The 25,486-nt window shown below is 35.0% G+C and overlaps 1 protein-coding gene across 2 annotated transcripts in view; it reads left to right on the top strand.

Moving 5' to 3' along the window:
* Positions 1-22,751, top strand: part of LOC101893109 (uncharacterized) — a 73,760-nt gene extending 51,009 nt beyond the window's left edge. The window contains exons 6-9 of one of the 2 annotated variants that reach the window (XR_009342934.1): positions 16,829-18,151; positions 21,807-21,903; positions 22,021-22,161; positions 22,462-22,602. Coding sequence is in view for 1 of the 2 variants with exons in the window: in XM_059126664.1 (XP_058982647.1) it covers positions 16,829-18,151; positions 22,462-22,646 (1,508 nt within the window). In the remaining variant the exon portion in view is untranslated. Of the gene's footprint in view, positions 1-16,828; positions 18,152-21,806; positions 21,904-22,020; positions 22,162-22,461 lie in introns of both variants that reach the window. The other variant, XM_059126664.1, reaches the window with a different exon arrangement.
* The last annotated feature ends 2,735 nt before the right edge of the window (positions 22,752-25,486 follow it).

Here is a 25,486-nt window from a genome sequence, read left to right as displayed (position 1 = left end):
TCGAAACAAAAACTTCAATTTCTTGTCAATGTATCACTCAATATAGTTGTATCTACGAATATGCTTTATTTCGATGATTTTAAGCACAGTTTTTTTTTATAGATTTTTTCGAATTCGGTACTTACAGCAGTTTTTGGAAATAGAGTGCTTAAACTCGAATCGTTCGTATTCAAACGTATCTGTTTGAAATATGGCTTTCATAAAAATGTTGAAAGCCTTTGTTCATTTCCGAAAAGCTTAAATTGCGCTGCTTGTTGCAAACACAATAAATTCTTAATTTCAAAAAAAAAAAAAAATATATATATGTAAATTTCCCATCATAAACATTCAAATTTGGAGTCATTTTGTAACAAATAACCTACTTCTCTTCAAAACAATCGGTCTTATCCTACAATTTTTCTAGTGTTTTCCGAATTGTTTTGTTATAAAAGTCAAGAATACAAAGAAAAGTAAAAGCCAAAGACCTAAAATGGTAAAGACTAGACAAAATGCATTCTGAGCAAATGGTTTGTGGCTATATTACCTTGAATAACAGCTCATGACAGAGGCATGTTAATATAAAAAAACACAATTATAGGAAAGAATGACAAATAAAAGTTTGCATAATCCAAAATATTGGTTTCAAAATTCTATTCCATATACCTTCCCGAATAATTGCATACTGCCTTAGCGGTTTAAATTGCTTAACATTGGTAACTATGTTGTTACGATATCATAACAACAGAGGTATTTTTCACAGGGTTGCCATATTTTAACTCTGTCTTGTCCCATCTTTATACTTCTATGTCTTTGTAAAAGCTTCCGTGTGTATATTAATGACAGAAAAAACATTGGCTTCAAAAACCAAAATATATTTTTATTCGACCAATTTTGCAAACTAATGGGACAAATATTTTTAAAAACGGGCTGTCACAACTCGCATAGATTCTAACCGTACGTTACCGTATTTTGAGCAAATACAATTTTAATCTATTTTATGTTGTTGGAATGGAAGGTGGAAAGAACTCCTTTGTGGTAACACTCGCTGACGAAACTCATGTTGCTGATTGTCAATTTGTTTCTTCGCCAATCGGTCCTACACTTCACCTTTGCCAACGCTGCCACTTCATTAGAGGGCCAACGCTGCCAAATTCTAAAGCTTTCACGAACGCTGTCAGGGGCTTTTAATACGTTGTTTTTGTTGTGTATAGTAGTACATGCATGTGTTTACGTACTGCTAATCTGGTTCCAGCTCCAGGTTTAGAAATTCGGCTACTTTAATGGGCTGTAGCCAGAGATCTTCTGGAGTGAGTTGGGTAGGTTTGGCTGTGCAATTAGAAGTGCAGCGTATTGTGCGGGCCTGTATCGCACGCCAAGCAGGCGTCACGCACATCATCATCAATTCGTGCCCAATACGAATTGAGACGACTGCACCATCCCGAACGTAATTCCGCCAAAACTACCCTGGTTTGTCTAGGCAGGTAGACTCCGAGGAAGGAATTCACTTTATAATTGCTAATAGCATCCGCGACTGCATCGGTATGAATGCCATTTAGACCTGCCTGATAGGCTTCTTCATCTAGAGGTTCTCTCATGTAGCGCTGGACCTCCCTCTCTAGATCATGTATGTCCTTTCTGACACGCCTGGGTGGGGGAGATTTATTCACCATATGATTGTTGGGATGACTCTCACGGTAACACCCAAGCAGGTACTGCAACAAAAGCATATGATTATGCTGACGTAAGGGAAGGTCTTTCGCCTCCTCATGTAGATAGTCCACTGGTGTCATGAGAAGGCACCCTGTCGCAGTTCTCAGGGCAGCGTTCTGGCAGGTTTAGATATGCTTCCACTGCATAGCACTAGTATTCGCAGACCAAACTGGACCTATCGCGTTATAAGAGGTCAACAAGGTTTCTTTGTCCGCACCCCAAGTGCCGCCTTGAGGACCTTGTTCCTACTTTTCATCTTGTCGCAGAAAGCTGTGGCTTACGCGGACGACTTGAACATGCTGTCGAATGTGACCCCAAGAATCTTGGGGTAGTTCGTGGTCACATTCAGCTGTGTTCTCATCTCCGCAGACCATGTGGTAAAGAGTGTGGCCGTTGATTTCGTGGCGGATATTTTCATATTCCTCGCGTGGAAGCATGCGACAAGCTCCGCGAGATAGGGGTTCAGCCTTTCACATATGTCATCGACCACTGGGCCCGACGCCATGATCGTACAATCATCCGCATACGTTACGATCTCAATGCCGTCTGGAGGGTTAGGAATTTCGGAAAGGTAGAGGTTAAACAGTTCCGGAGATATCACCTCACCTTGGGGAACTCCCTGTTTCACTCTACGGGCTTTGGGCGTCTTGTTCCGGAATTCTACGTACGACTGGCGTCTACACATATAGTTGATTATCCAACGTTTCAAACTTGGACGGAGGGTAGTTCTCTGCACGTCCAAAAAGTATAGCATGATTGACCTATCAAATACCTTTGATAGGTCAAGGGCTACCAACACTGTTCTGTCACACTGCCTGTTCTGGTTCAGTCCTCTACTAATATGTGTGGCAATGGCGTGTAATGTTGTTGTGGTACTATGTTGTGGACGGAATCTGTGCTGGTGGTTGGCAACTTTATAGCTTCCTCTAATGCTGGGGAGGAGTAAAGCCTCAAGAGTCTTAGCTACTGACGACAAAAGCGAAATCAGCCTGTACGATTCGCCTTTACTGGCATCCTTTACTGGCGGGACCGCCGGGCCCATTTTCCAGGTTTCGGGCACTATGTGAGTGGCTAGCGACAAATTGAGAACTTTCGTTAAGTACTCGACTCCCGGCATATCTAGCTGTTTCAAAATTACCATTGAGATTCCGTCCGGGCCCAACATTTGCAACATCACCCATCGTAAACTGTGGTGGTTCCTCCTCGGTGGCAATAGATCTGATACGACGTAGTACTCTTCGCTTCAACCAATCACTCTCGGGGTGCTCGACAAATTGTCGGTTAAAATACTCCGCGCACCTCTTCGGATCAGTCACCGTTCCGTCGTTAAAAGTAACTGAGGTCCTACCTTCTTTTTTTCAGGGTTCGGGAGCGACTTAGCCGTTATCCACAGCTTACTCATATCGGTTCCAATGTTGCAGCACTTCAGATGGTATAGCCACTTTTTGCTCTTATGCTCCTGTACCAACCGGTTGACTTCCACTGTCAAATCACTGATTCTAGGATCTGTGGGGTTGGTACGACGGAGATCATCACGCTCGTTTGCTAATCCCGCTGCCTCTGCTGGGAAGTTTGGTCTTATCTTGGGTATTCGACCGGTAGGTATATAGCGAGCGGCTGCAGCTTTGATGATGTTTCGGAAAATCCTTTCTGATACCCGAACATCAGAAGGGTTGGGCAGTTCTCTGAAGCGGCGGTTGGTGAATTCTCTGAAATCTGGTCAGTGAGCTTTCCCATGGTTAAGGAAAGTTCGGCGTTCAGTGGTTATGAAATCGGACGACCTGCTTATGGAGACGATTATCGGGAGATAGTCTGAGCCAAGAGAAATTACGGGTTGCCAAGTCACGTCATTTATCAGACCGGGTGACACTATGGTTAAATCTGGCGAACTGTGACACTCTCCTCTTATTCGGGTGGGGGCATCCTCGTTAACCGTGCAGAATGTGGAGCAGTCAATCTGGTCTGCCAGCGCTGATCCCCTCTGGTCATTACCTAGGACGGAATGCCACAACTCATGGTGGGCATTAAAATCCGCGGTGGAGTGCCATACTCCGACGGCGTCTCTGATGAGGACGACGAAGAAGTGGACTCGTTATTGCAGCAAGTCGCAACATATACATACTGGGTTGGCAGCCGCTGGCCGAAACTGGGATCTTGTTGTTTCGGGTCAATCCGGTATCGTAGAACCCGCTGCCGTGGGATTGCTTTTAATACGTTGACGATCTTGTTGTGAAATCTCTTCGAATCGATTGTCGTTATTTCGATAAGGTGACTGAGGTTTGATTATCCTTTTCCCCGGGCGTGAGAGCACCTTTAAGGTTACCCACAATATAATTATAAAAGTTCTAATGCAACGGTGGCTGCGACCGTGTTGATTAAAATTGGTACCGCTATCCCCAAATCAGAGATCATATTTTTTGTTATTGACAACGTTTAATTCACTTTTCAATAAGAATTGAAAAATGGTTTTTAAATATGGTATTTAAGACTCGCAATAAATAAAAACAAGTAAGCAAAGGGTATAGTCGAGCGGGGCCGACCGTTGAATACCCTACAACACTATAATAAGTGATACAGTTTATATAAGCGGGATACTCGAATGAATTCCACAAGATATTGTGACAAATAATAAAAGAAAACTATCAGGTTTCGTTCTCTAATTTTCGAATAATAGCAACTTAAGCTAATTTGCTCATTTCCAATTTATTGGTAGATGTCGCACGTAAATGGTCTTCCTAGATCTGGAACCAATATTTCCCAAAGACCTATAATCTCTCAGAAGTGGCAAAAGATTAACATTTATTATTGGTTTTTGACTGAAACGCATCTATATGAGGTACAGACATTTGACTATATTCTTCAACGAAATCAGCGTTAACGAAATAGTCAGAAGTGCGTCTTTCCTGTATTTGTGAATTCTCCAAAAAGTCTCTGGAATGGACATTTTCGTATTCTGTCTACAAAGGTTGGCAAACTATTTCGCACATTGAATATTGAAAATTAATTATATTTTATTACTACTTCGGCCGAAAACCTTTGATTCCACTGGAAAACGTTTTTTTTTTTTTTGCAACTAATACAGAGAAAGGCCAAAACAAACATCAGCTGTGCTGCTCTTTCAAACCTGTCCTGTGGTTCATATCGATATTAGTTATCGATAAGTCAATCAATGAATTTACTGTGTTGCTATTATCAACATCACCTGACAACATAAATTGTACACCGAAAAAAAGTTTTACTGGTCCAAATATGAGTACAGGAGGAAACCAAGACTTATTCTCGTGGAGCAAACTAGGTGATTTGTTGGATGACAAATTAAGAGATGTAGCTAAGAAGGAGGATGTTGCTGCCATCAAACAAGAAGTTGATGTTTTAAAAACTGAGAACTCAAAGCTCAAAGACGAAATTCAAAAACTAACGAATCGCTTAGAAGTAATAGACAGGCGAAGTAGATCGTCTAATGTGGTGGTGAGTGGTCTTGTCTGCAATAACACTTCGACTGCCAAAAAAATGTTTATTAGCATGAGTAAGAATGAGTTGAACGTAGATATAAATATCATGGGCACAAAGATGCTGTCCTCTGGCAAATCGTTTGTGTTTACCCTCGAAACCCAGGGTGAAGCACAACGCATTATCGAAGCAAGGAGACAACTGAAAGGAAAACATATTTACATACAAAAAGATTATACTGCATTGGAACAGACGACCAGATACAATCTTCGCAAGGTTGCCAGAGTCGTGTCAAAAATTAAGCCAAATATCAAGGTCCGATTAGGAGAATTTTGTATCTTTGTAAACGATATTAAATACACTTGGATGGATGAAAAAATTCTTGCCCCGGCACAGAAAGATGCTGATTGTCTTGTCAACATACTTGAGTTATCTTATAACTCATACGATGTTTTCTGCAAGCAAACCTCCAATATAAATAAAATAAATGAAAATTCGTCTTCTCAATAGCAATTTGATTCGTGCCATATAATATCTTACAATGTCTCAAATTTAGAAAGATGTCTCAGTTACGGTAACTTTTTAACATTCTTAAACAATTTCGACATCTTTTTCCTTTTCGAAACCCATGTCTTAGAAAATAAACAAACAAACTTCACATCCTACTTCAAAAACTTTTATATTCATTGGGTAGCTGCAGTTAAAAACTGTAGGTTTGGAGCAAGTGGAGGGTGTTTATACGGCTTCAAAAAAGAAATAAAACGTAAATACAGACTTAATTTTATTCCCACAAATAAATATCCATATTTATCTGCAGATTTTTACGGCAGTAATTTTTATCTAATTCCTGTCTATTTGAACTGCACTTGCTGGAAGCGCGATGCTGAAAAATTCAGTTCATTTTTGACTGATGTTTGTCCAGAAAACTTTTGTATAATGGGTGATATGAATGCTAGAATAGGGAAAGAACGGTCATTAGATCAAAATATAGTTCGTGGTACAAAATTATATCCAAACAGGCAGTCTAAGGACATAATTATTAATGCCCGTGGCAAACAATTTTTAAACATATTGGAAAATATAGGAGGGATAGTATTAAATGGAAGAGTACGTGGTGACTACGAAGGCGATAGCACTTTCTGCGGCATCATGGGCAGTTCTGTTATAGATTATTGTATTTGCTCCACCTCGTTTTTGCAGTACTTTGAAAATTTTCACATTCCTTCGGAACCTTATTCTGATCATATGCCTCTTTGTCTTGAAATGAAAATTCCAATACGCCAAAATCAGAGTAATAAACAATCATTAAATAGATTATACTGGAAAATGTCATACAAAACACAGTACATCCAAAATATTAATTTGTTATTAGCAAAACAAAATACTACTAGTATCACTTCTGCTGACGATATGATCCAAAGTATATCAAATACAATTAAACAAGCGCAAATCAAGAAACCTACTAAGCAGTTTTTTGTACCCCGACAGAGGTGGTTTGACTGGACTTGTTATCGCTTAAGATCCACTATGTATAGATACCTTAAACAATACAGGAAAAATAACACGCAACGTAATAGATCACTGTACTATTCCTCAAGATATAACTTTCATCAATTGTGTGAAAGAAAGAAATTGCTTTATTATAATAATAATCTAAAGAAACTAGACACCGTAAAAACCTGCAAGGAATGGTGGACTCTGTCAAATACCTTGAAGTCTCGTGGTAAAGTAGTTACTGGAATTCTCAATGCGGATGATTTTAAGATACATTTTTGTTCTCTTTTGCAAAATAGTTATGACTCTGTAGATATGAGCTGGTGTTTACCGTACTTTGTGGACCCAATATTGGACTATCCTTTTGAGTATTGTGAATTATATAACGTTGTCCGCAAGTTAAAAGCTGATAAATCGCCCGGTCAAGACGGCATTCCGTATGAGTTTTTTAAATACGCACCCTCTCTTTTCCTGCACAAAATACTTCATGTTTTCAATCATATATTTCTAAAGGAAGAAATACCCTCTTCATTCAAAGAGTCTGTAATGTTGCCACTACATAAGAAAGGTGACATAAATGTCCCTGGTAATTACAGAGGACTATCACTTACTGATTCAATATGCAAAATCTTTACGTCTATTCTTTTAAACAGAATAAATTTCTGGTTGTCAACGCACAAGATTTTGAATGAATTTCAAGCCGGATTTAGAAAATAATATTCGACAATTGATAACATATTCAATCTTGTGAGTATAATCAACATAAATCAACTAAAACATAGACATACATACACATTCTTTGTCGATTTTTCTTTGGCATTTGACCTAATTCCCAGAAACAGCTTATTTTACAAACTTTCTACGATAGGCATATCAAGAAAGATTGTAACAATAATACAACTTTTATATAACCAAACACGAAGTAAGGTATGTGACGGTAATACGTGCTCAGATTATTTTAAGGTGGAGTCAGGAGTTAGACAAGGTTGTATATTGAGCCCTGTTCTCTTTTCCCTATATCTGAATGTGCCAGAATTACTTCCTGGCGGTGTTGATGTCGCCAACACAAATGTTAAAATTCTTCTATATGCAGATGACATTGTTCTGTTATCAGATTCTCCTACAGGTTTACAGAAAATGATTGATGTACTGCAAGACTACTGTCAGAAATGGAGCCTAAAAGTTAACCTCTTGAAGTCCAAAATAATGATTTTTAGAACTGGTACCAGAATACCATCTGATTTGCATTTTCACTTCAATAACCAAAACATCGAACTTGTAAATTCTTATAGATATCTTGGGGTAGATATTACGTATAATCTCTCATTTAAGAAGCACTTAGCAAATAAACTATCAGCTTCAAAAATTGCTATAAATTCAACGTGGTTAAAATATATCAAAAGTCCAAAAATTTCCAAATCTAATAAGTTAAAAATATTTGAATCCTGCTCTAAATCAATATTGTGTTACGCCTCTCAGGTATGGGGATACAAGAAGCATGATGATGTGGAAAAATTGTTTAGATTTTTTATAAAGAAAATGTTATGCTTGCCTAAAAACACACCGAACTACATGTTGTATCTGGAAACTGGTCTAAATTCCATATTCTCTTCTACACTCAAAGCACATTTCTGTTATATTAAAAAAGTCCTGCAATTACAGTCAAATCGACTTCCTCGAATCTTGGCTGAATACATTATAGAACTGAAAATTTCATGGGCTAACGAATGGACAACCCTATGCCAAGACATAAATTATATACATCCCAACATTAGCATTCCACTATGCTTCAATTGGAAAGATGTAATTATGTATCTACACTCCAAAGAAAAAATTGATTTTGAAGTAGCAGCACGAAACCCTCAGTTCCATGATTTGTATCCTCGGCTAGATTATATTGTAATCCCAAATCTTACTGCAAAATTTTCATCACGTGCAACCAGCCTAATCATAAAAGCAAGAGGCGGTTTGCTTGACTTAAACTCAAAGGCATTTAAAGCCAATACCGATGGTATCTGTTCTCTATGTAATACAAACCAGCCTGAAAATACCTTCCACTTTATTGGTTTTTACCCAGTATTTAATGGTTACAGAAAGAAATATTTTAATAAAATTTCAATGAATGTAGACGAAGTAATAAGTATATTAAATGGCACAAATTTATCATCGCCATACTCATATCTTGAAAACTGTATTAGGTACAGAAATTTATTAATACACGAATTTAATTTTTAATGGTTCTAAACTTACAAATGTACATATTTTAAATATATTGGCACACAGCATTCTTGCTACGCCAAATATAGATTGTAATTTATCACATATTTTATGTTAATTGTATAGCAAATAATTGTAGTTTACCAATCTATTAATAAATAATAATAATAATAAAATATTTTCATCTTTAGAGACATATTTTTATGCGATTTTTTTAGACGTTTTTTCTTTCCTGCCAAGAGGCCATTCTGAATTAATGAGAACTGTCGAAATCAGTTCAGCCGTTCTCGACATATAAGAGATCTTTCAAGCATATCTTCTTTGATAGACATATATATCGCACATATTTTGCTATATATCCGATTTGTTGGATGTTAACATAAATGTAAAGGTCAGAAATAACCTTGTCATGGCTTTGTGATTTCGCCGGGATTTCAAGTATTCGCGGTTTAATAAAAAATTTTGAATTTTTTCAACACAAAAGATATGGTCTATTTACCCGCTAAATATTATCCGATGACCACCCAAATTGATAGGCTTCTTCCCTGCCCTAAACTCTCGCTATATGCGAAATTCCGCGTCGATTGGTCTATAATTGCAACCTGTATAGTTACTGCAAAATCCGACATTTTTTCAGTATTTGGTCCATTTCAACCCCTAAACATTTTGCGATCATCTCCAAAGGCAATAGGGTTCTATTCTGACCCAAACCCCACCTTCATGCAAAATTTCGTAAGGATTAACATGGACAGACGGACAGACGGACGGACGGACATACATAGCTAGATCGACTCAGCTCGGCGAGCTAGGAAGATCCATATATACTTTCCTATATGGGAAACCAATATTTCGTGGTGTTACATAATTTTTGGCCCAATCAAACTTATAATACCCCCAACACATAGTGTTGTAGGGTATAATCATTGTAGCAGAAAAATGTCTAAGCAGGTTGGAATAGTGATCATATAAAAGTTCCAAACTCGATATGATACTTTGGAAACTTAAACTATGTTCTCCATAACTCCAAAAATTCGGTATTTTGATGATTTGTGTCACATTTTTTACTGGAAATGTTTACAATTTGCAATTTGAAGTTCCTAATGGGTGCAACATCCTATGACAGTAAATTGTTTAAACAGGTATTCGGTATTTTGATGATTTTAGCGACATTATCCGTTTCGTTTTCGTAGTGTAAGATCGTAATAGGTATTACAGTCTATGACAAAAAATTGCATATGCAGGCTCTCGTCTTCGTATAGCCCCATATAACGATTTCTCTCTATATTCGGTATTTTGATTATTTTAGCGACATCATCCACCGGAGTTGTTTCAAATTTCCTATTTGTAGTTTCTTATTAGTACTAAATCCTATGACAGGAAATTGCAAATGTAGGTCCAGGTCTCCGTACAGCACCCATATAACTGTACCTCCAGATATTATGTATAATCATAATTTTATTTTTCATAATAAATAATTCACCGGCATTGTATCGAATTTCGTATTTGAATATCGTTATGGCCTATGACTAAAAATACATTTGCAGTAACTCCTACATTTGGGATTTTATTGATTTTATCGTTATTTTTCAAATGTTTTTGTTTTTTTTTTTTCTTTAATTTGCAAATTTCTTCGAAAGTTTAAATAAAGTTTAAATAAATAAAACAAATCAAAAATTTAAGAAATGTAATTATTGTAATACTTTAATGTGTAAACAAACAAATAGCTCGGTCTTCTAATGCGTGAACATGCCAGGAACATCTGTTAGCCTAATACCATTGCAAGGGTGTTGTGGGTCAATGCTTCTAAATAAAATCATATTCCAATCTGAAACGATTTCAATATAATTTGACAAAATTACTTTTACACCAAATTCCGTCAATCCTTCCATATTTTATTTGGTGCATCAAATATGTATAAATATATATGGGAGCTATATCCAAATATTTACAGATTTGACAAATTTATTGTCGTAACCAAATTCCGCCACACATCTGAATTTCATTGGTATCGGACATACATATCGTGTTTGGTACATAACATACATGAGATCGGCCGACAAATATATATGGGAACTATATCCAAATCTAAACCGATTTCACTATAATTTGACAATTTTTTTTTCTGATCAAATCCCGTCACACATTTCAAATTTCATTGGTATCGAACATACATATCGTGTTTGGAGTATCAAATATGTGAAATCGGTCGGAAATATATATGGGAGCTATATCCAAATCTGAACCGATTTCAATATAATTTGACAAGTTTATTTTCTGATCAAATCCCGTCACACATTTCAAATTACATTGGAATCGAACATACATATCGTGTTTGGAGTATCAAATATGTGAAATCGGTCGGAAATATATATGGGAGCTATATCCAAATCTGAACCGATTTCAATATAATTTGACAAGTTTATTTTCTGATCAAATCCCGTCACACATTTCAAATTTCATTGTAATCGAACATATATATCGTGTTTGGGGCATCAATTAAACGAAATCGGTCGAAAATATATATAGGAGCCATATCCAAATCTGTACCGATTTCAATATAATTTGACAAACAAATTTTTTAGACAAATTCCATTCCAAATTTAATTAAAATGTGCTTGTTAATGCATCAAATACATGAAATCGGCCGAAAACATATATGGGAGCTATATTCAAATCTGAACCGATTTCAAATAGGTTAACAAATATATATCCATGCTACTATCTTCCACCCACAGTACATAAAATTTTAATACATTCACCCGACATTATAAAATATGTCATGGTATCGATTGGAGAATTACTGGAGGAGTCTGTGAAGTCTAAAAACAAAGATACAAAAAAGTTTTAGACTAAATCATACCCAAATCATCAAAAGTTCTCGTGTTTCAATAAATATAGACCTTATTTCTGAGCCCTGAACCTTTTCTAACGGGACAACGAACCTTAATAAACAATAAAAAATCTATATTTGATTTACTTGAATAACACTGAAATATATAAAATTATATATATACAAGAAAGTTGTGTTAGTTACTACGCTCATAACTTAAGAACCGCTTGACTGATTTTTACGATTCATAAAAATTCGGAATTGTCTCCTGTCCGAAAAGGAAAAAAAAATCACTTAAAAATGTGATATATCAACATTTTCATTTTGACTTTTGAAATGTACAATAGTAATGTTTTATTTTGCATGATTTTTTCCATTTTGACTTACTTTTTTCTAATGTACATTTGTAGTGTTTTTTATATTTTATTTTTGAATTCGAATATTAATACCAATTTATTTAAATGACTTGATTTCTTGAGAACTGAAATTGATGGCGGGTTACATGGAAGTGTATTACCGGAATAGATGATATCGAAATAATTAAAAGATAATTACTTTTTCAAAATCGCTAAAAAATCATGAAAAAGAAATCTCATAGCAAAAATTCTCAAATCGGGACAAAATCGAAAAAATTTTTCAATGGAATCGAATTTTAAAATAAAAGTACACTCTATTGACAAACTTTGTAAGGATCTTTAAACATTTGCTATAAAAACTCAGCGAACAAGTTGAAGATTTTTTCAATTTGTTATTCTTCTTTTGTCTATTTTTTTCAATTTGTATTATCATATTGAATTCAGTGTATTTTTTGTGAACAAAATAAAGAATAATTTTTCACTATATACAATTTTTCACCAAAAAAAAAAAAAAAAAATGAAATAAGTGCGAAATACGATGTTAACTGACATCTACCTTTCAACTCCAGGGCCTACATCGTGGTTCAGCTGGAAGATGCGAACACATTTGAACAAACAAAAATTACCGACAAAGCCTAATGAGGCTCATTTCAAAGCGTGGACCTACTTCTTTCATGTGACAATAATCCGTCCAATGAGAGCTCAAAATGCAAAATTCTTTGGGAGTACAATCAGTAAAATACCAAACATAAAGGGTGCAAAATAGTAGAGCGAATGGGACTTTTAGTAAGAAACGGATTTCTATCCTTCCAGAAATTCTTCCCAAACATTGAAGATACCTTAAATCGCTTTTGCAGGTCATGGTATCGATCATAACTCACGGATAAGGTTACAACCCCATTTCATATTTATATAACCATCGTATGATTTAAGCTATTTTTGGGGTCTTGGCCACTTTTTTCATTTTTTTGGCTCTTATTTGTCATCTTGGTTTCTAAGGAAGTAGAGTAACTCTTCGCATATAATTTGAAATTTTCAGAGTAGGGTACATATTGGTCTTCACCACATTCATCAATTGATTTGGCTAAAATATTGTATTTAATCTACCCTGGCGTAGGGAACAATCATATAATTGCCACATAGGAATTTATTTAAGTAAAGTGCCCACATTGAGGTATCCCCAAGTCCACTTTCACATCTAATGTGTGGTCAGAAAAGAAAATTTTGAATTCTATTGAACTTGTAACATTGGTTGGAAACGTAGATTTGGGATGTACATTTATATGAAATAAATTGTGGAAACATGAACAAATTACAAATATAAGAAAAAAGCACGGGACAGAATATTTGTTGAATCGTCATTGAATTATACTATGATGAAAAATATGGACTTAAAATTAATTCCCATTTTACGGTAATGAGTGTAAAATAGTAATTATATTTGACTATTCTGAAATCATTCTGCCCTCAAATATGAGGTGGATAAAACTAGTTTTACTTATTTAAATCATTTTGACATGCTATGTTGTTCTGCTATATTTTTGATTTGGACTCTATTTGTTATCTTGGATTATAAGGGGTAGAAGAAAGTTTTCAATGTAGGTCGATATTTCGGAGCAGTGCCCATATGAAGGTACCTCCTGATTTTACCATACTTCAAAGGTTTTTGCTAAGAATGTGTATTTGTGAAAATCTTACACAAAAATTTCAACATATCTACAAATTTTAGAATTTTCTCCATGTAATAGTACCCCCTCAAGTCCACCTTTTGGCGGACAAACAGACAGACATGTTTAGGGTGTGTATGAGGTGTACAAAATACAGTAAATTCCAAATTACTGCACATTTGACTGGAAAATTTTGCTACGATTTTTACCATACTAAAAATTAATTTGATCCCTTACATTGGGATAAGATTGATATATACTTTTTAACAGATTTGAATAGCACATCCACACATTTGAAGCCCACGGTTTAAATATTGAAGCCCACGGCTTAAATATGGGTACAGGAATTTTAAAACACTTTTAATCGAGTACGTATCAATCATATCTGTGAATAATGATGCTTTGACAAATAGATAAAAACTACGGGCCAGCTCATATAATATATATATATATATATATATATATATATATATATATATATATATACATATATATATATATATATATATATATATATATACACATATATATATATATATATATATATATATATATATATATATATATATATATATATATATATATATATATATATATAGTTGTTTGTGGTAATGGAATCAGTTGAGAACGGCTGAACCGATTACACCGATTTACATTGTTTTTTGTACAAACGTTCATCATACCCCGAGTTAGGGTTTTAAATAAACTACTTTTACACCTATTTCGATTTATCTATTTAGATTTATCTAAAATCCTTATAATAATGAAGATATCAACCGACTACGCCTACTTTTTAATTTTGGCTCCCAATTCCGTTACTTATTTTAAATTTCATTACAATTGGAAATACATATCGTGTTTGATCCACCAAATACATGAAATCGGCCGAAAAAGTATGTGGGAGCTACATCCAAATCTGAACCGATTTCAATATAATTTGGGAAATCAATTTTTTAGATAAAATCTATCACACGTTTCAAATTTCATTGAAATTGGGGATACATACCGTGTTTGGTGCATCAAATGCTTGAAATCGGCCGAAAATATATATGGGAGCTATATCCAAATCTGAACCGATTTCAATATAATTTGACAAATTTGTTTTCGGATCAAATCCCGTCACACATTCCAAATTTCATTGGAATCAAACATTCATATTGTGTTTGAGGCATCAAATGAACGAAATCGGTCGAAAATATATATGAGAGCTATATCCAAATCTGAACCGATTACAATATAATTTTTCAAACTTATTTTTCGTTCCAAATTCCGTTACGTATTCCAAACTTGGAGACTGTATCTTCAACCAATCAATATACATTTTTGAATTTCCTCTTGGAACTGGAGATATAGCATCAGAATCGGAGGTACCTCCCAAAAATTTAGATTTTATATGCACATATCTATTGATTGGTTGAAGATACAGTCTCCAAATTTGGAATACGTAACGGAATTTGAACAAAAATAAGTTTGCCAAATTATATTGTAATCGGTTAAGATTTGGATATAGCTCCCATATATATTTTCGACCGATTTCGTTCATTTGATGCCTCAAACACAATATGAATGTTCGATTCCAATGAAATTTGGAATGTGTGACGGGATTTGATCCGAAAATAAATTTGTCAAATTATATTGATTTCGGTTCAGATTTGAATATAGCTCCCATATATATTTTCGGCCGATTTCAAGCATTTGATGCACCAAACACGCTATGTATTTCCAATTGTAATGAAATTTAAAATAAGTAACGGAATTGGGAGCCAAAATGAATTTGTCAAATTAAATTGTAATCGGTTCAGATTTGGATATAGCTCCCGTATATATTTTCGACCGATTTCATGTATTTGATGCACCAAACACGCTATGTATCTCTAATTTCAATGAAATTTGGAATGTGTAGCGGAAATTAAAACAAATATACATTTGTCAAATTATATTAAAATCGGTTCAGATTTGGATATAGCTCTCATATATATTTTCGACCGATTTCATGTATTTTATGCACCATACACGATATGTATGTTCGATTCCAAAGAAATTTGGAATATGTAACGGGATTTTGATTAGAAAATAAATTAGTCAAATTATATTGAAATCGGTTCAGATTTGGATATAGCTCCCATATATATTATCCGCCGATTTCACATATTTGATGCACAAAACACGATACGTATTTCCGATTCCAACGAAATTCGGCATGTGTGGCTAAATTTGGTACAAAAATAAATTTGACAAATTATATTCAAATACGCTCAGATGTGATTATAGCTCCCAAATATATACTCAGCCGATTTCACATATTTGATGCACCCAAAGCGAGAGAGACAAAATCTGGCACCAGCAAAAATTGCCAAATTATATTGAAATCAGTTGAGGTTTGGATATAGCTAACATATATAATTCGGCCGATTTCATACATATTATGCAGCAAACACAATATATATGACCGATTCCAAAGAAATTCAGAATGTGTGGTGGAATTTGGTTATAATAATAAATGTGATAAATTAGTTAAGATTTGGATATAGCTCCCATATATATATTCTCGGCCGATTTTACATATTGTCAATGAATTATGAAAGGTTTGACGGAGTTTTGTGTAAAAGTAATTTTTTTTAAAATTATATTAAAATCGGATCAGATTGATTTTAATAAGAACCACTGACCCACAACGCCTTAGGCTAACACTAAAAAACAACACAACATTTTTTTTGAAATACGCTTATTACGGCGAAGTATGTTGCTATCTCGAATTCTCTAATTGCGATAAAAAAACCACTCTACTTAAAAAAATTGCAGTTTCCTGCACGCTTGGTATTTGCTATGAAATAAATAAATCCAAAGGACAAACCCTTCGTGTATGCATGTCATGTTACTGCTTTTGTAATGATTTTGTTTATTAACGCATTAAATTAGTGCAATATTTTTTTTTTAATTTTTAAATTTGTTTTTCTTTATCCAACATATATTCGTAAATAAAATTTTCAATGCATATAAAATCAAAAGGGGTAGCGAAGCGCACCGGGTTCATCTAGTATATATATATATATATATATATATATATATATATACATTACATTATGAAATAACCAGGGTCTTAATTTTTTAACTTTTTTTTACAGAGAGCATGGGGAATATTAAAACTTTCATTCAGGATTTTATTGAATCGGAAAGAATTTATTCCGAAAAGGTGATTCAACATCTTGTCAACAAAAACACGCTCAAAGACTCACAGCTTACAAATACTAACGAAATCAATGCAGAATTTCTTAAGTCCGAGATATCGTTTAGTAATAGTTTGAATTCGTATAAAAGTCTGATGACACGATTTACGGAAGAAATCGCAAGTTTTACGAAACCCATCACTTCGCGGAATGACGGTGCAAATGCTGACTCTAGTCCGACAGATAGCGGAAACGAAGCAGACGACAGCTTGTGCTGTAAGTTGAACAAATTAGATGAAACTGAAATGTCGGTTGAGAAAATGAAACAGCGTCGAAATTCAACACCAACAAATTTAAATAAATATGGTTTCGTTAAATATTCTTTCGAGGATTCGGCAATGAGAGCAGTGTCTGAATTTGAGAGCAACTTGGACACAGACGAAGACTGCATAGTGGTAACCAAACTACAGACTGAAGAGTCTCGTGAAAGTTCGGCACAAAGTGACGTAATAATTTGCGAAGGCGGCGTGAAGGACGAGAAAAGCTCTCATGAGCATTCTGACATGAAACGAAACCTACAAAACACTACAGATGAGCCAATGCAAATGTCAAATGCACCAATGCCTCTAACGTCCACTGACAGTTTGTACTTGGATGATGATACATCGAAGAATATTCGTAGCAAAATTATGGCCTATTCCCTTTCTGAGGCTGACTCGGATTGTTTTGATAAAAATTATACAGATCCTGTTGTTGGAAATAAAGTGCACACCCTAGATTATATGAATGTTTCAACGGCTTTAGTCGACAATGGGGATACCTCAACCGAAACCGAATCAACAATAGTTTCGGCTGTAACCAAACTTCAAGCGGGTGCCAGGGGCTACCTCACACGAAAACGTTTGGGTCGAACACATGACCTAAAATCTAGCCAATGTGATGAAAGCGCAAAGGCTTCTTTTGGTAACGCAGCTATAAGTGAATCACTTGAGTTTCTACTACGGGAAGCAGCTGCCCGAAGAATTCAGGAATTCTTTAGAAACATACATCGTAAGAAACAAACGTATGGTAACAAAGAACAGGGAAATATGTTGAATGACACACCTACAATTGTGGATAATTCACTATCGAAAAAACGATCAATGCTGCAGAGAGGCGTGGCTTTGCGCAACAATTCCACACCAGATGAAGGGAACAGCAATGAGGGAAATGATAGTGGAAAAGGGATCTCTGAGCTGGATAGAAAGATGGAAAAGTTTGACGGTCAGCAGATAACTAAAGGTAATTCATATAAAGAAAAAATTAATTAAAAACCCTTGATGTGCCAAAAAAAAATAAATAAATAAATAAATAAAATAAATAAACCAGTAATAAAAGGCTATAGTCGTCGGGCCGACAATGTAATACCCTACTACACTATAATATGTTGGAAGCCCCCTCAGGTCCAAATCGATTTTGTCAGATTTCGTTTTTAAAATGTTTTTTTGACCCGAGAAACTTGTTCCATATATATAGACTTGTTCCATATATAGACAGTTTGTCGGAAAGGAATGAGAAGGAGTGAACCGATATATTCCATCTTCACAACAGATTTTGTGTTAGGGGAAATACTGGAATGTGTGAAGCTTATAATCGTTCAGATGCTTATTTCGCATTTTGCCTTTTTTTGATCGTTTTGGTTTTTAACAATTATGACCTTTTGTGGGGGAGCTACCATCTTTACTATAGATCTTTTGTTGTCGAGTTTGACAGGAATCGAATACTCATTATAAGTTTTAGCTTCATGGCTACTGAAAATTTTGAGCCGTGATGTGGGAGGTATCAAAAGAAGTGGACCGATGTTGCCCATATCTGAACTCGAACTAAGCTTGACAATAATATTACGATGTACAAAGTTAGGGTCAAGTCGGATTCTACCTTCGAGAGCAATCGTGTACACCAGCCAAACAGACAGAAGGACGGACACCTCTAGCTCGACTCCAAATATCCTGAAACGGATTTGGTGCAAAGAGACCTAGGCTCTAAAACCGTTATTTCAATGAGGCACGTTTTGATATATACCCTCTGTAGCCATAAAGCTTAGGGTATAAGAATGAAGGTTTAATTTTTTTATAAATTAAAAATGAAGGTTTAAATTAAAATCAGAATAATATCAAAAACACTCTTACATTTTCCCTCTAAGCATCCCAGAGAGATGGTAATAAGCACACATCGAGTAACTTTGTGCATGTAAAATAAAATGAACATAAAATATATATAACGATAACAAAAATATAATATGATAAATTCTGACGAAATATGATATCCCAAACAGGATTTTTAATATGCTTATAAACATAGATAGCAGGCAATATGAAAAATATTACAACAAATGATATGGGCGAAAAGATCGTGCAAGATCGTTGTATTTAAGTTTGCCTGTGCTCGCTTATCAGGATTTTTAGTGTTATCCAAAACCGATTATTAAAAGTTAAATTCTTTCGTGCCCATAGTATATCTTATAGTTATTAAAAATAATTATTTAAATTCTAAAAGTGTGAAGTTTATAATGTAGCCTGCGATTTTATTTGTGCTGTATTCTACGAAGTGTTGTTGCTTTGCATTTGAGGAGTTTTCGTTTCTGTGATACCAAATCTATAGCATGATTTTAGGCATTGGAAAAAATGTTGTTAAATACATTTTACACCCTGTGATTTACATCTTCGTACGCTGATTTGTAAATCATATTTTCAGTCATACATTGACTTTCTGGTAATGGCTTGCTCTTATGATGACTGTCATATTAACAAGTAAAAAAGCAGTAAGTTCGGCCAGGCCGAACTTTGAATACCCTCCACCATTTGGAACGGATTAGGAAATTTTCAAAAAAATGAAATCCATTAAAAATTCTGTTAAAATCTTAAAAATACCGAATATCGTAAGGAGCCGATATATTGGGGTGATATACAATATTGTGGACTTATACAGACAAATCTCCTTGTGTGGATTTTCAGACAAATCCATTGAAAAATGTGGGTAAAATCATCAAAATACCGAATATCGGGGGTACCGTTATATGGGGGCTTATATAGACAATTATCCTGCAGGAAGTAAAATACCCTCAAGGAACTACTTGTGTCGAATATCAGACAATTCCATTGAAAAATGTGGCTAACATCATCAAAATACCGAATATCGGGGGTTTTATTATATGGGGGCTTTACCTATATAGACAATTATCTTGCAGGGGTTAAAATACCCACAAGGAACTCGTTGTATGGAATTTTAGACAATTCCGTTGAAAAATGTGGGTAAAATCACCAAAATACCGAATATCGGGGGTACCGTTATATTGGGGCTATACGATATCATGGACCTATATAGACAATTCTCATTCAGGGGGTAAAGTGCTCACAAGGAACTCCTTGTGTAGAATTTCAGACAATTCCATTGAAATATGTGGCTAAAATCATCAAAATACCGAATATCGAGGGGTACCGTTATATGGGAGCTATACAATATCGTGGACCGATATAGTCCATCTTCGAACTTGACCTGCCTGCAGACAAAAGACAGATCTGTGCAAATTTTTAGCTTCCTATCTTTATTCGTTTCGACTGTAGCGTGATTACAACAGACGGAAGGACAGACAGGGCTAAATTGTCTTAGAATTTTACGCTGATCAAGAATATATATACTTTATTGGGTTTAAAATTATTATTTCGATGAGTTGCAAACGGAATGATGAACTTAAAATACCCTCCATACTATGTATGGTGGAGGGTATAAAAAGGTCAACGAACGTATTATCACTTATTACATATTTGATTAACTGAACCCGGTGCGCTTTGCTACCTCTTTCGGTTTAGTATGCATTCAAACTGTTATGTAGGAATATTGGGGGTTTTAAATAAAACTTCCAGTACGAAATTTTAAATCCAAAACTTGGACCTTCATAAAAAATGTTTGTCATAGGCTGTAGTACCCATATCGAACTTCAAATATAAAATTTTAAACAATTCCGGCCAATAATGTCGCTAAAATCATCAAAATACCGAATATTGAGAGGTACCGTTATATGGGGGATATACGAAGACGTGGACCTGCACAGACAATTTTCTGTCCCATTAGGATCTTCCAGTACGAAATTTGAAACGGTTCCGGTTAATAATGTTGCTGAAATCATCTAAATCGGTCCACGATATCGTATAGCCCCCATATAACGGTCACGGTGGTGACTGTACAGGTCCACGTTTTCGTGCAACCCTATTTATCGGTATCATCCAGCAATCGTTTTTTAATAATTTTATAGACAATATTTTTCAACCGATTTTTTTTTAAATGAAAGAAAATCGGGCGGAGCCGACTTTATGATACCCTACACTACTCTGCATATTTAGTACATCTTCATATAACAAATAAGAGTTTTTATGGGGAATTTGTGAGAATTAAATCATACCAGCTATGATTATAATTATAATTTAAAGTCCAAAGTACTGAATTTGCCGGTTCACTTGTATATTTTCAATTTGGGATTTTATTATCCATTTGGTGCACAATTGAAATCGGATAAGGATATTTATGAGTGCTATATCCAAATCTGGACCGATCTCGATAAAATTTGGCCAAGGTATTTCGAGCTGTATTTCATATATTTCCCTTAATATCGTTGTTACGGAGTGCAAATTGCGGCTGTGGGGACAAATATAACAAATCTGATGAATAATATAAATGGGAGCTATAGCTAATTTCTAGACTCAATTTGGTCGTAAATGCCAAATTCCATCCCATTTAGCAAAGACATTTCTGTATTTGATATATTTCCCAAATATTATTGTTAAAGAATGCAAATTATGACTGCGGAGGAAAAAAATAACAAATCGGATGAACAATACATATGGGTATTTAGGTATATATTTGAACCGGTTTCGATCAAATTTGGCACACTTATTTTCAGGCCTAATTTGGTAGCATGCGCAAAATTCCATACTGTTTGGGCTGATATTACACGTTTAGTGCACAATAAAAGGCAAATCGGACGAAGATATATATGGGAGATATATATTAATTTTGACCTATTATTTCCAATTTCAAACAAATGATTTGTGAAAAATTTCATCTGGATCGGGTAGTTTGTTTACAAAAATACATGGAGAGACGGACGGGCATGCATAAATCGACTCAGAATGCAGATCATCAAAAGGAACTATGGGTCTATCTCGCAGCCTTTTGTCTGTCACAAACAAATGCCCAAAGACATAATATCCTGACCACCTTGTGGTTTAGGGTATAAAAATGAACGAATCATTGGGGTAAATATATGATAGAACGAAGCATGCCTCTTTAATGGTTTAACAGAATAAGTTTAATTTATTACAAATAATTGGTCTTTTCCAGGACTGCAGGAATGTATTTTTTACTATGATAACCGATTTTTTCTTTTATATTGATATTGGAAAATATTGCAAAACTAGTATATACTTGCAGGTTCTGGAACTGACCAAATATGTACATATTGGCCATAGAAACCATTAGTGATGTAATATGTGATTTTAAATTTTTTGGACTCTCTTGTAAAAAAATAATAATTTATATTTGTTTTATATTTTTAGCTGCTCACAGCGATAAAAGTAAAATTGAAACCAATAAAAGGAAGTGGATTGCAATGAGACAAAACTCTATGCCGGTACAAATTGATTCTGAAGTTTTTCGAGTAATACCGAAGCATATGCGGAAGAAGATAAAGAGTGCAGATGGCAACAGACAGCAACGACATCGCAAAATGATATATGATTGAACACTATCACCGAAATACTAATAATTTTCACAACAAGCAGACTCACAGCTTTTTTAAAAACTTTGTGTCCACAAGTAGTCATTAAAAACTTTTGCACAAATTTCATTCGTTATTTTGATTCTTTAAATTACAACAAACTCTCCTCTATATATACAAATCAAATGTTGTTCGCTGGTAATTGAATCAGTTATATGGGGGCTATACGAAGAGGTGGACCTACATGGCCCATTTTCTGTTATATGCTGTAGTATCTATTACGAACTTTAAATACGAAATTTGAAACAATTCCGGTAAATAATGTCGCTAAAATCATCAAAATACCGAATATCGGGGGGTACCGTTATATGGGGGCTATACGAAGAGGTGGACCTACATGGCCCATTTTCTGTTCTATGCTGTAGTATCTATTACGAACTTTAAATACGAAATCTGAAACAATTCCGGTAAATAATGTCGCTAAAATCATCAGAATACCGAATATCGGGGGGTTACCGTTATATGGGGGCAATATGAAGAAGTGGACCTACATGGCCCATTTTCTGTTTTATGCTGTAGTGTCTATTACGAACTTCAAATACCAAATTTGAAACAATTCCGGTAAATAATGTCGCTAAAATTGTCAGAATACCGAATATCGGGAGGTACCATTATATGGGGACTATACTAAGAAGTTGACCTAAGGGATTTATTTTATTTTTTTTTTCTGAAAATTGCCAAATTTGTATCAAATGGTGGAGGGCATTAAAATTTTGGCCCGGCCGAACTTACAGCTTGTTTACTTGTTATTTGGCTGGAAAACCACAAGTGCTGTCGTAAAAAAACCAGCAACATCAACAGAAATGGTTCGAAAAGTAAAGAAAGTCGCTTCTTTACGATCGAAACTCGTAAAAATTTTGGCCGCAGACCTTTGGCATTCCAACTGGACTCAGCACGCGCCATTCAAGAATGGTTACAAAATTAAGTTGCTCGCTTCATTTACAGTGCACAATAGCCACCAAAATCTCCGGACACAAATCCGTTGGACTATTGTGTCTGGTGTATTTTGGAAAGTAAGGTTGGCACAAAAAAATACCAAAGTGTCGATCACCTCAAGCAAGCGCTTCGCCGGGAATGGGCCAAAATACCGCAGAGCAACATTCGGGCAGCGTGTGACGTAAAACTATGGCGTTTGACTTGGTTGCAGTTTTTTTATGCTTAAATACTTTATATTTGTAGGAACTGTTATAGGGAGCTATGGCTAATAGGGACCCAATATTATACAATCACTGCCAAAAAAGAATTCACATAACTGAATATGAGTGAATGAGCGGTCGGAAGTGATGGCGGAAACATGCAGAATGACAAGTGTCAGCTGGTGGATTTATAGTAGGGTCATATCTAAACGGCCCTCTTGGATAATCTTTCATGATTTCAAGAGACAGGTTGGCACACCGGTTTGTACTTTTATGGACGTCGAATTTTACCCTCTGCGTTCCAAAACTAACGTGGTGTTTCAAATTGATGACAAAATAATATACCCTACCCTATGGGCACAAAAGAGTTGATCGAGGAGGATATTAGTAAAACCATTGCAGAATGGACCTACATGCAATTTTTCTGTCACAAACTATTTCAACGTCTCCATATGTAAATCTAAACAACCAAAAGTGACCTCAATAGCAAATTTCTGAATTTCACCTCCAGTAAAAAATTTAGTAACATTTAGTACACATATTCGAAACAATCCCACCTCTCCATCATAGACCCCAACAGTAATCGAACATTAGTACAATTTAGTACTTTTCGAACAATTATAGTACCAAGCTCCAATACTCACCCAAAATCACAACACCAGATACCAAGGAAGCCACAATATAAAATTTCGACATTCCAGCTCTATACATTCACTCAATACCAAATTTTGTAACATTTGGTACATTTCGTATAATTAAAACACACATTTCCAAAACCACCTCTATATCTCCAACTCTTTCAACCACAAACACAAAGAGTGACATCTATTTTAAAGTTCAGGATTTCAGCGTTGTAACTTCCTCCATTACTAGATTTAGTTTAATTTAGTACTTTATGAATATTTATAGTACGCATTTCCAAACTCACCTCCACATCTAAACCACAGACCCAAATATTTACATCCATATCAAATTTCAGAATTTCAGCTCTATTCCTTCACACAATAACAAATTAAGTACAGTCTTGTACTTTTCGTACAATTATAGTACATAATTCCACTACCAAATTCATATCTCAATCTCAGATATCAACAGAGATCTCAATATCAAATTCCGGAATTTCAGCTTTAATCAATACCCTATTTAGTAGCACATAGTATTTTTCGTACAATTAAATCACACATTTCCAAAACCAATTCCATATTTAAATCCCAGATACCAATAGAGACCTCAGTATCAAATTTAAGGATTAAAACCCTTCACCTAATACCAAATTTAGTACTTCTCGAACAATTATAGTATGCATTTTAAAAAAATCTGCATATAGAACCCATTATGATATAAAATACCAATTCTTAGACAAATCCGTGAAAAAATGTGGCGTAAATCATCAAATTACCGCATATCGAGAAGTACTGTTTTATAGCAGCTATAATAAAAAGTTGACCGTTTCATTTTCAATACCTATCATAATAGACACAATAGAAATTATTCTGCCAAAATTTGAAGCACTACGTCAAATAAAGTGGGCTCTATCGTGATTTCAACAGACAGTCAGACCGACATCGTTATATCGACGTAGAATTTTAGGCTGATCATGAATATAAATACTTTATGGGGTCCACGACGAATATTTAGGGATGTTACATACGGAATGACAAACTTAAT

This window comes from Musca domestica, unplaced genomic scaffold (assembly GCF_030504385.1).
Source record: "Musca domestica strain aabys unplaced genomic scaffold, Musca_domestica.polishedcontigs.V.1.1 4, whole genome shotgun sequence".
Taxonomy (NCBI): Eukaryota; Metazoa; Arthropoda; class Insecta; order Diptera; family Muscidae; genus Musca; species Musca domestica.
Note: the sequence above shows the minus strand (reverse complement) of the source record. Positions and strands in the feature narration are given on the sequence as shown.